The sequence below is a fragment of the Penaeus monodon genome, chromosome 17 (assembly GCF_015228065.2).
Source record: "Penaeus monodon isolate SGIC_2016 chromosome 17, NSTDA_Pmon_1, whole genome shotgun sequence".
In the NCBI taxonomy this organism is placed as follows: domain Eukaryota; kingdom Metazoa; phylum Arthropoda; class Malacostraca; order Decapoda; family Penaeidae; genus Penaeus; species Penaeus monodon.
In genome coordinates, this window is record NC_051402.1 from 8,174,754 (window position 1) to 8,187,429 (window position 12,676).

The following is a 12,676-nucleotide window of genomic DNA, read 5'->3' on the forward strand; positions in this document are numbered from 1 at the left end:
AAATTATCTGCCGCATCAACAGCTAAGGTCATTAGCGGTGAATACCTTGTTAACTAGACATATTAAAATGTTTAAAACTTTAAAAATTATCAATAAATATCTTACAAATAACAATAAATAGATTAAAAATCAAAGCATAAATATTATGCTCTAAGTGCATAAAATGATTGCATAAACATTATGCATAATTAGATTTTATTGAAAATATTAGTCTCCCTAAGGAAATTAATAAGACCCTCTATGTCACAATCTTCCCCCAATACATTTTTCAGTGTATATGGGGGAGACAAGTACATACGTCTTTGGTCTGAGAATGTTGCACATCTTTCCACTACATGTGCGATCGTTAATGGCTCTTGGCATCCTTCACAAAGTGTTTCATTTTTAGCCATCATTGGCCCATGAGTCAGTCTTGTGTACCCGATTCTTAGTCTTGTTAATACAACTTCCACTTTTCGGTTGGGATGGATGCTAGTTGCCCAACTGCCAAGGTCATCTCTAATGTCTGGCAGTTTGTTTCTGGAGGTATGCCTCCATTTTTCCCTCCATTTATCACGAAGACAACTTCTGATGCTGGGTTTCAGGTCGGTGTGTGGGAGAGGAAAACGAGCATCACAAGGCTGAGCAGCAGCTGCCTTGGCCTTCTGATCAGCTCGCTCATTCCCACTGATACCAACATGCGCTGGCACCCAACATAGAGTTATCTTTTTACGTGTTGACATCAGTGCAAGCCAATCTTGAACCTCCCTCACTACTGGATGTGATGAGTTTAAGCTCTTCATTGCTTGCAAGGCACTACAAAAGTCACAATATATCACAACAGAATGGTTCGTAAGATCTCTAGTCATCTTAACTGCTGTAAGGATGGCATATAACTCTGCAGTGAAGATCGAGGCTGCTAGAGAAAGACTGCCAGATGCAGTCTTCCTTCTGCTCACTGCTGCAAAACCCACGCCATTTTCAGATTTCGAACCATCTGTATAAATTGCATCTGATCCCCGGTATTTAGAAATGTGCTGAAGAAATTTCTCTCGGACTTCTGCTTCGGATCTCTCCCATTTCCCAATTCTGACTAAATCCAGCTCGACTTGATTAGTCCAAGGTGGAAATTGGGGAATTCCAACAGCCAGAACCTTAGAGAGATTTAAATTAAGATCTTCCACAAGATTCCTCATTCTCCTACCATAGGATCGGCTATCCTCAAGGGGGTTGAAAACCAATTTGGATGTAGGAGATCCTGGAATCCTTTGTAGTCTCGTGTAGTAAATCAGATTCATGTATTCTCGGTGTAATGAAAGAGGTGGTTCTCCACTCTCAGCATACAGGGACTCCACAGGTGAAGACCTGAAAGCCCAGTACAGATTCTGAGAGCTTCATTATGAACCGAGTCTAACATCCGGAGAACAGTGGGAGTTGCAGATGAATAAGCTTCACATCCATAATCAAGCTTACTACGAATAAGCGCTCGGTAAAGCCGCAGAAGCGTTGTGCGGTCTGCACCCCAAGATAGATGTGAAAGAACCCGCAAAATACTAAGTGCTTTTGTAGCCTTTACTTTCAACTGTTTGATGTGAGGCACCCATGTAAGTCTTGAGTCAAAATTAGACCAAGTACTTCACCTCTTGGACAAATTGCAGTGGGTTTGCTCCTAAATAGAGGGAAGGATGGAATTTTCCTCTTTTGTGGAAATGCATAGCCATGGTCTTGCTTGGGGAAAATTTGAACCCATGATATGTTGTCCACTGTACAACCTGATTTACTGCAGCCTGCATGTGTCCTTGCACATCCTGTAAGCTTCCTCCTGAGCAGTACAGTGTAAAGTCATCCACATACAGATTACATGAGACAGAACTTGGAACAACCTTTACAATGTCATTTATAGCAATGGCAAACAGGGTCACACTTAAGACACTCCCTTGTGGGACCCCTTCCAGCTGATCTTCCAGGTTAGAGAAACTGTTTCCCACCCGAACTTTAAATTTCCTGTTAGCAAGGAAGTTTTGTATGAAGGTAGGTAATGCTCCTCTTAAACCAATGTCATACAACTTCTTGAGTATGCCATGCTTCCAAGTCGTATCATAAGCCTTTTCAAGGTCAAAGAAGACTGCTAACATGTGACGTCGCTGTGTGAAGGAATTCTGTATAGCAGTTTCCATCCTTACAAGTGCTTCTGTGGTCGATCTCAATCTTCTAAACCCATATTGATATGGAGTCAGCACATTTTCCTTTTCTAGCAGCCATGTCAACCTGAAGTTTACCATTTTCTCCATCAGCTTGCAGATGCAACTGGTGAGGGAAATTGGTCTGTAATTTCCTGGTGTGGAAGCATCCTTGCCAGGTTTAGGGACAGGAATGATTATAGACTCTTTCCATGTGGATGGCACTGTACCCTCCCTATATATCCTATTGAATAGGTCCAACAAGAACTTCTGGGAGCTCTCTGGCAAGTGAGATATCATTTGGTATGGAATATCGTCACTTCCTGGGGCAGTCTTACGGCAGAGCTGCAAAGCAGAGTCCATCTCCTTGCGCAAAATGGCAAGTTGTATGGAAGTTCTGCTGCAGTCCTACTGAAGAACGACACTGGGTGTCGTTCCTGTTCAGCCCGAAGAGTGGAGAATCGGGCAGTGTAAGATGCTCCAGAGGAGATCTCTGCCATGGATTTAGCTAGCTCATTAGCAACATCTTTTTTATCTGTGATGATTATGCCATCAATCTTCAAAGCAGGTGGTGACAGTGATGTGGTCTTTCCAGCGATCTTACGCACCTTGTCCCATACCCATGCTAAGGGGGTCCCAGACAAGGAGACATACTGTCTCCATGACGTCCGTCTGGCCTCCTTTAGCACTCGCCTGGCCTTGGCTTGGGTCTTTTTGTAATGGATCAAGGTTACATCACTGGGGCGTCGTTTCAACTGCCTTAATGCAGCTTTTCTTGCTCTGACAGCTTGTTGGCATTCATCAGACCACCATGGTACTGGAGGTCGACGGTAATGCCCACTACTTTTGGGAATGGATGCTTCTGCTGCAAGGTGAATTCGTGATGTGAAGTGATTAACAGCATCTTGAACACACTGGAAATCATTCACAGATCCATGCAATACTGCAGTTGATCTAAAAAGATTCCAGTCCGCATGTTCAAGTCGCCATCTCTGCACTCCATTGGCTGGAATACCATTCACCTCCTCCAAAAGTATTGGAAAACAGTCGCTTCCATGTAAGTCTTCCATAACCTGCCAAGTGAAATTCATCTGTGAATCAGGTGAGACAGTTGACAGGTCTATATTGGAGAATGTCCCAGTTTGAATTTGGAAATGTGTGGGAGTGTCACTGTTCAATAAAACTGCATCTACTCTTAGGAGCAAGGACTCCAAGGCCCTTCCTCGAGGGTTACACAAAGTGTCTCCCCAGAGGTGATGCCGACCATTGAAATCTCCCAAGAGTAGATATGGATGTGGCAACTGCTCAAGTAGATTTTCCAAATCATTAATGTTCAGATTATGTGGAGGAAGGTAGATAGATGCAACAGTGTAAGGTTGTGTCAAGCCTATTCTCACAGCCTTCACCTGCAGTGTTGTCTGCAGGTGGATGGCCTGGAAAGGAATATCCTGACGTACCAGTACTGCTACTCCTCCAGGAGGTCCATTGTCAAAAGTCCCATAATGGGCTTGAATTTGGAATCCTCTCAGGGAAATCGGATGATTTTCCCTGGTCATAATCTCTTGTAGGCATACACAAACTGGGTTATATGAAGCTATCAGATGTTGCAGTTCTTCCCATTTTGTATGAATTCCCTGACAGTTCCATTGGATTAGGGTATCCAGTTCTTTAAACTATTTTTTCATAAGGTGTTTGGCAGCACCTGTGGTCAAGGTTTGCCCTACACCTTTAGGCTGTCCCTTTCCAGGATCTTGGGAGAGTCTTTTGAGGGGTTGTTTACCCGTGGAACTAGTTTCCACAGGCTTCCTATTGACAGGTTCAGGATTTCTTTGCCTGGGCAAAGAACGGACCTGAGCCTTTGCTTCAGGGGCATTCTGCCTAGCTGCAGAGGCCCCTGTGGATGTGGTGGTAGCTGGAGCTGTCACCGTTGAGACCCCTGGAGCCCTTCCTGACGGCTTCAAAGACCCCACCTTGAAATGAGTCTTTTGAACAGACTCAGGATTCCTTTGCCTGGGCAAAGGGCAAACCCGAGCCTTTGCTTCAGGGGCATTCTGCCTAGCAGTGGAGGCCCCTGTGGATATGGTGGCAGCTGGGGCTGTCACCATTGAGGCCTCTGGAGCCTCACCTGATGGCTCCAAAGACCTTACTTTGGGAGGAGGAGTCTCCTCAATAGACCCCTCACTCCTACTCCGTTTCTGGTGGAATTCACCAGAGGCAGTTTCAGCAATTGGGGACTGAGGTTTGAAAGAAGTGGCAGAGTGTGTGGTGTAAGAAGTATTGCAGGGCAAGGGTTGGTGGGAAGGAGGATGAGCCAGAACCGAAGCAAAGGATTTACCTGTATGTGGAAACAGCACACGGGCACGTCGCTTTGCCTCTGGAAAACTAACTTTCTCCTTGCTCCTTATTATCAATACTTCTTTCTCAAATTTGTACCTTTTACACTGCTTTGAAGAAGCTTCATGAGCTTCTTTGCAGTGGTAACAGCATATTGGACCTGGACAGTTGTCATCTTCTTGATGACCAGTCGTACCACACTTTACACATATTCTTGGTTGTCCATTTTCCTTAAAACGGCAAGAGTTGCCTCCATGCCCATAACCCTGGCAGTGGAAGCACCGCATAGGGTTGGGCACATATGGCTTTACCTTGAGGTGGTACCATGCCAACTGATTCTGGAAGGACCAACGTATTAAAAGTTAGAAGGAGAGCTGGTGTAGACTGTTCCAAACCGTCAACTTTCTTCTTAAAACGTTTTACTGCCACTACATTAAAATTCTCTAGTTCCTCTAACAGTTTCTCTTCAGAATACCTCATGAGGTCTCGGGAAAAGACAATTCCCTTACACTGATTGAGGGTTTTGTGAGGAGAACATGAAACTTGAGCCCCAGGGATGTTGCATATCGCACTCAGACGGTCACTCTCATCTGGTGTTGAAACCTCAACTATCAGGCTACCATCTCGCTGTGATGTGATGCGAGGATCACGTTGACATACCTCAACTATTTTCCTATGTACTTCAAAAATAGCAAGATCCATGATTGATACACCATCAATGGTCTTCACTACTAGGTACTTACTATATGAAATATTCTCATATTTACCAGGTAAGATTTCCTTAGTGGATTGAGGAGGACTTTTCCCCTTCTTACCTGGTTTGGGAGCCCGGGAACCATTACGATTCCGATTCTTGCCCTTTGGAAGCTGGAAAGGCTCCAGAGTGACAACATGTGATGTTCCAGAGGGAATGGTCGGGGGATTGCGTAAGTCATCAAGGAGAGAGCTATATCTTTGTAAATTTGTAGTACTCATACAAATTAGAATTCTTCATTTCCTCACCCCCCACCCACCATGGAGTCCAACGAGGGGAAGCTATAGTTGGGCTCAAAATCTCCCAACAGCCACAGGGGTAATGAGGAAATATACGCAGCCACTATTACAGTACTGATGGCAGTCGCGGGACCTATGCGCTGCCGACTGAATAGTACCTGCTTGACCCTAGCCATATTTGACCAGCCGATTGACTTGACCGGGCCTTGATCAAGCCACCCGTCTAACCAGAATAAAGGACCAAAGAGGTGTGTTGCTAGCTGCAGGGTGCAGCGTGCAGCATCGCTCAACCTCCAGGACTCCTGTCTCCTGGTATTACGGGATGCCACGCATGGCAAACACACGTGGGAGAGTTCTCCCTAGTCCAAGATGAGATGAACCAGGGGTGGGTGCACCATCCCCTCTCATAGGCCTTGGTCCACCAGGAAGCCATTTTGTCTCATCCCTCACTGGTGACCCCTTCAGTATGGGTAGCCCTCTGGTCCGGCTCACCAGATCATTGGGACCTCAAGCCCCCCCACCGCGGCAAGGCGGCTTCCGTTAGGGTGGCGAGGTCGTGGAGTCTCGTGGCAAAGGGCCTATTGCCTCCATTGCCATTAGGGTGTTTCGGATCTCGAGCCACCTTTGCGGCATAGCTCAGGGCTAACTGGCTGCGTCTGAGTCAGAGGGGAAGTACACCAGACTCCATCTCAAGACGCTCGATCCGAGTGCACTTCAGGGCTCCAAGACACACACGCAAACAGGCATTCTGCACAGCATCCAAACCTTTCAAACTTGTTCTCGATGCCGAACCATACACGATTGACCCATAATCTACTTTAGACCTAATCAGGGCTTTATATACCATTAGCAAAGACTGTCTATCAGCTCCCCATTTGTTACCAGAAATGCACTTTAATAAATTCAGTGCTTTTTGACATTTATTCTTTAACTGACCAATGTGGTCTTTCCAATTGAGTCTACTATCAAAAAGTAGCCCAAGAAACTTAGCAGAATTTTGAATAGGTATTGGGTGGTTGTCTAGAGTTAGCCTGATGTTCGGCTTCCTCCTACGTGAAAAAATTACCCCAATACTCTTTCTAATGGAAAACTTAAAACTCCACTGGAGGCCCCAGTTATGAATCATATCCAGTGCCAATTGGATGCGATTTGCTGAGAGTTCTGCATTATTGCTGGAGTGCCATAATGCACAATCATCAGCGTACAGTGAGTATTTAAGATTCCGAGGAGGAGCTGGTAAGATGTCATTAATCATACATAGAAATAATGTTGGAGACAAGATACTTCCTTGTGGGACCCCGTTTGCCTGGACAAAAATGTCCGAAAAAGTGACATTGTCGGAAAATAATTTGACAGCAAAAGTTCTTTCAGAGATGAAATTTTGAATAAAACAAGGCAAGTTTCCACGTAATCCAAAAGCATAAAGTTTTCTGAGTAGGCCATATTGCCATGTCATGTCGTAGGCTTTTTCTATATCTAAAAATACTGAAATCAAAAAATCTTTTTTGGCAATGGCCTCTTGAATATGACTGTCCAGCTTTACTAGTTGATCGAGAGTTTGGGGTCCCTTGCGGAAGCCGCACTGCTCGTCAACTAGCAAATTACTGGAATTAAAAAAATGCAATAGCCTACTGTTAACAATTCGTTCCATGGCCTTGCATAAGCAACTTGTCAATGCAATTGGGCGGTAGGAGATGGTAAATCTGGGATTACCCCCCCCTTTCAATATGGGAATGATGTGGGCGAAGTGCCATGAGTTTGGAAAAGTGTGGCTTTTCCAAATTTCATTGTACACTTCTAGCAACTTAATCATGTCATCATGATTAAGATGCTTCATCATCTCATATCGAATCTCATCAGGGCCTGGGGATGTTCCTCTACAGGCTTCTAGGGCTCGGACAAGCTCATCCATTGTAAGATCTTTATTGTAATCAAAGTCATCTCCTGTGGCAAAGTGAATTGGTTGCAGCTCAGCTTCTTCCTTGATGGTCAGGAAGGTGGAATGGTAATTAGCTGAGCTGCTTGTGTGAGAGAACTGTCTGGCGAGTGCATTAGCAATGTCTCTAGCTGAATCGAAATTAGTGCCCTCTTCAATGATGTTGTTGATTTAAAAGATGATTTTTTCTTATTGATTTTATTGATAGTGGACCAAACCTCTGATATTTTTGTATTGCTGTTAATTGTAGAGACAAAGCTCCGCCAGGAGTCTCTTTTTTGCTTGTCTTATTATTCTACGAGCCCTAGCTCTTGATAGTTTGTAATTGCAAAAGTTCTCATTTGTGATGTTATTTTTGAAAAGTAGACCTTATTGCATCGGCACAGCGCCCTGCGGCAATCTGGTGTCCACCATGGAACTCTATGCTTAACGCTATCTGTCGAAGTTTTAGGAATGGATAGCAATGCTGCTTCTATAATCGAATTCTGAATATTGTTTGCATGAATATTTAATCAAAATAGGAAGATGATCGCTTCCCAACGAGTTGTCAATGGTATGCCACAGGCACTTGGCTGCTATTGATGAAGAGACCAGTGATAAGTCAATAAAGCTCAAATTACCGGTATTATCGTCCACCCGCGTCGGACTACCATCATTCAGAAGGACTAAATCAGACTCATTAATCAACTTCACTACTTGCTCACCTCTACCATCCACCCGCAGGGAACCTCATAACGTATGATGAGCATTAAAATCAGCTAAAATTACTTTATTTTGTGGCAGACGTTCCTGAAGAGCAAAAAGCTCATCATAGGCTATCACTGCATCAGGTGGACAATAAAGTGAACATATAGCCAGATACGTGCCATTGATTTTTACTTTGCGTGCGACAAACTCCAAAGTAGAGTCAATGGTCACTTCTGTAAAAAGGAGGCTTTGGTGGATGTACATGGCGACTCCGCCTCCACCCCTACCCTCACGATCCTTCCTTCATAAATGGTAGTTCCTCAGCGAAACGACCTCGTCAGAGACGAGGTGTGTTAAGTGCGTTTCTTGGAGAACTATAATATCGGGAGCATAGGACGAGGCTAATAATTTAAGGTTATTTACTTTAGATCTAAGACTTCGACAGTTCCATTGTATAATGGTCGACGCGAAGATTACGTTTTATGGGGTTTGGAAGTGCCTTGTCCACCATTTTTTTTTCTTCTTTTTTTGGGAGGGAGACGCCTCCTCTCCCTCGCTTCCCGGGGACCTCTCTCGGGATGATTTGGAGACAGAAGTCTCCATGTCCTGCACCTCCTGGCGAGGGAGACAACTGACAGATTGCGATCTGCTTCTCTCGAGAAGCCGATCGCGAGCCAGACGAAGTCCTCACAGGAGTAGCCCGGACGGGAAGGTGCGCTCCGGACTGTGATTCAGTATCATCCTCCTTATGATGTTTATGCTGGGTTGATGCAGCCATTTGATCGACCAATTTAGTCAAATGATATACTTTAATATTTAATTCTTTAATGGTTTGTTTCAGTTCAGCAATTTCTTTATCCTTGACTGCAAGCTGTTGACTGACTTTACTTGCACGAGGGGTGATGTTAGTTACTGCTTCAGCATAGGAAGTATCGGGTTTGTGTCAAACTTTCCACTTTCCTCTTAGCTTCAGTATAACTAACTTCATGCTTTCTAATATATGCTAATGTCTCAGTCTCCTTCTTCAGGACGCTGCACTCGGCAGATCCTGACTGATGGGGACCTCCACAGTTAGCACATTTGGAAATCTGGCTAGTACATGTGATGGTGTCATGGGCTTCAGCACATTTCCGGCAAACAAATTTACTCGAGTCTTTATCAATACATCTTAATGAGGTGTGTCCGAATTTTTGGCATCTATTACAATGCATTGGCTTTTGGACATAAGGTCTTACTTGTACACGTTCATAACCGACGTTGACATACTCTGGAATTTCAGTCCAGTTTTCGTTCGCACATTCCCGTCCTTCTTTGTCATACAATGAACATCCACTACGTCTTGGTCCTTCATGCTCTCAAGAATTTCACTTTCTTCCATCGTCCTCAAATCCCTGTGAAAGATTACTCCCTTACAGGCATTTGGGCCAATAGGAATAGTTACTTTAACTCGAAGATCATGAATTTGCGTCAGCTTAAGTAAATCCTTAATCTGGGAGTTGTATTGTACTTTAACAAGGAGGCTTCCATCTCGCAATTTTTTGACAAAATCAAAATCGCCGTCCACTTGACCATCAAGGACCTTTTTGATGATGAAGGGGTTCACGTTCAAAAGCGATTGATTTTCATTCACGCATTTTACATTCGCGAACCTCGCATTCTCTGTTGGGATTTTGAAAAGTGGTCTTCTCGTTTTGTCATTTGTGGGGGTTCCGTTGTTCAGGGTCGAATTCGTCATAGATTGGCCATGAGTCGCCCCTCCTCCTTGAGGAGGAGAAGGGGTAGCCGGGGTATCATCCATCCTGGGCATCGGACCAGGTCCGACCCCTTTGCTCAAAATTGTTGTCCTGAAGGGATTTGAAAACTCTTAACTTTTGGTATCAACCTAACAGCAATAGCTAAGAGAGTAAATCAGTATTTCGTCCTCTACCCCCCCAGTAGAAGCCTGGTTGCGTTCTCCAGTACCACAGAGAGGATCGAGTTATGTGGAGGACACTTCCTTACCGCCGAACTTGCCTAGGCGAAGGACGGTAAGTAGATGCCCACCCCCCAAGCGGATACGGGAGCTCACAAGGAACTCCGGCAGGCTCAGGAAAGTCACATTAGGAGGAAAAAATTTAGAGGGAGAAAAAGTGCGCCCAAAGGACGCCCCAGACTACTGGGCCTCCCTACCCAGGGGTCAAAGCCCAAAGGGCTACCCTGGTGTAGAAGAGAGCAGCGGGTCTGAGGTGGGGTGCTGACTAAGACTACTGTAGCCTCGTGTCACCTGCAAAAACAAAGCACTGAAGGTGCTGGCAAAGCACTATAATGTTCTGTAATTACAGGATTTTACTTTACTTTAATTTACGTTAGACAAACTCAGGAACAACAACGTCAAGCGAGGCGAGAGGCCCCGGGCTGCAGGGTAGCTCTTGTGGCACAAGACTTAGTATTTGTTGCTACTGCGTTATAAAAAGGTCTGAGCTCTGCAAAATCTCAAACACGAGTGAATAACGGTATCGATATCAGTTGTATTAAGAAAAACACTTTTTCCCGCCAATTCAAGGAATGGAGAAATCGGGGTCGGTCACTAGGGCCTTGCCGGCTCAACACATGTGGAGCCATCTTTATGTAATAAAATTCACAAAAAACACGGGATAGAACGTAAATCCGTGGTGGTTGGGTTAACGACAAACCTGCATGATGTTCTGCGGGATGAACACGAAGTAGACGCAACAGAAGCCAATTTGAGTTATAAGCAGGAATGTCGTAATGATGTAACCCACAGCTGTTGCGTACTTGGGGCACTTTCCTGGCCCGAGTTTAAAGGCCATCTCAGCCGACTCCTCGTAGCTGAGGGCTGATACCTTGGCTCGCCGGCAAAGCTCCTTAGAACACTTGAGCTGAAGGAGGAAACGGTCGTAGGTGGGCGTGTTGTGTTTAGGGAGTGGGTAAGGAGCGGGTAGGAAGGTGACGGGGGAGAGTTGGTAGGAAAGTGATTGGGGGAGGTACGTAACGAGTGCGTAGGAAGGTGAATGGGAGGTAGTTTAGTAGGCTGTGCAATTGAGCCATGAGCCCTGATCCGAACCGACAACGCTCCCACGTTTGACGAACCTTTGCTGCGAAACGGCAACATACACACTATTTTAACATAAAACACAATTTATAAGATCATATTATCAGTTTTACATCACTTCCATGATATTTGGTACCACTGATATCAAACCACATTATTTAAATAACATTTTAACAGATCTTTAATCTTTCTTACTGTTCTTTCTGTTAGCATTGCCAATATACTGATAAAAGTCATCAATGTTATCTTTATTTTTCGCGCAATTATCATTGTTGTTCTTGTAATGATAACATCAAAAATATTATATTTATAAAAAAAACTGCGTTTTTCTCTCGTTTAACGGCGAGAAAACGATTTCGAAGAATAGGAAGTGGAGAAGAGCAGACCTTTTGGGTTTTATTCACCGCAAATAATTGATATTATTGCAGGTTCTTTATCATCTTCTTCAGTTTTAGTCTAAATTTCTGGATAGGACAGAAAAACGAAGAGAACTGAGCGAATGACAATTAGTATGCCAGAGATAATGATCTGGGGTCTGGCTTGGACTGCACGACACGCCAAGGCGCGTGGGCTGCGTGCCGCCCCTGGAGCCCGCAGGCGCAGCGAAGGCACTTGGCCTCCCAAGACACAGTCAGGGCAGGAATTGTCGGAAAGAGGTTAGTATGAAAGGCACTTTGGCATGATATGTGTATATATGTGTGTGTGTGTGTGTGTGTGTGTGTGTGTGTGTGTGCGTGTGTGTGTATGTGTGTGTGTGTGTGTGCGTGTGCGTGTGTGCGTGCGTGTACGAGGTTTTTTATCTGTACACACCTGTAAACCTTGTATGTACGTGTGCGTGCACATGCATGCATCTATGATTATCCACGATAAAAAAAACACCTTTTAATTTTCCCTACACATCTAGAAGAAGAGTAATTATAGTAATAATTAAACGTGATAGTAACAATAATGGTAATAATATAACTAACAAAACAACAAGAAAAACAAGAGCAAATACAAGAAAATAGTAATAATAAAAGTGGTACTAATGAATATAAGAATAGTAATTATGAATAGCAATAACAGTAATGATAATGATAATAGTGACAATAACAATAATGATAATGTTAATAATGATAATAATAATAATAATAATAATAATAATAATAATAATAATAATAATGATAATAATAATAACAATAATAATAACAATGATAATAATAATAATGATAATAGTAATGACTGACAAAAATAATTTTGATATTAATGATAAGGGTAATTATATTATCAAGAGAAACTGAAACGATAACATCAAAACAAAATAATGATAATAAGTGATGGTATAGTTATAATAATGATAATATATAATAAGGTTAATGATATTACATACAGAGTAGTAGTATAAGTAAGAATATAATGATAATAATAGTTGTAATTTATTTAGATATGAGAAGGGTATAATACTAAAAAAAGATATATTAAGATGATGAATACATAATGATCATAATAGTTTTGTATATTTTTTTAATATAATGA

At 43.3% G+C, this 12,676-nt stretch overlaps 1 protein-coding gene across 1 annotated transcript in view; it reads right to left on the bottom strand.

Annotated features, from left to right (window-relative positions):
• The window catches only part of LOC119583242 (proton-coupled amino acid transporter-like protein pathetic), a 24,084-nt gene that overhangs the window by 6,050 nt on the left and 5,358 nt on the right, over nt 1-12,676 (bottom strand). The window contains 1 exon segment of the mRNA XM_037931714.1: nt 10,782-10,988. Within this exon segment, the coding sequence (XP_037787642.1) occupies nt 10,782-10,988 (207 nt within the window).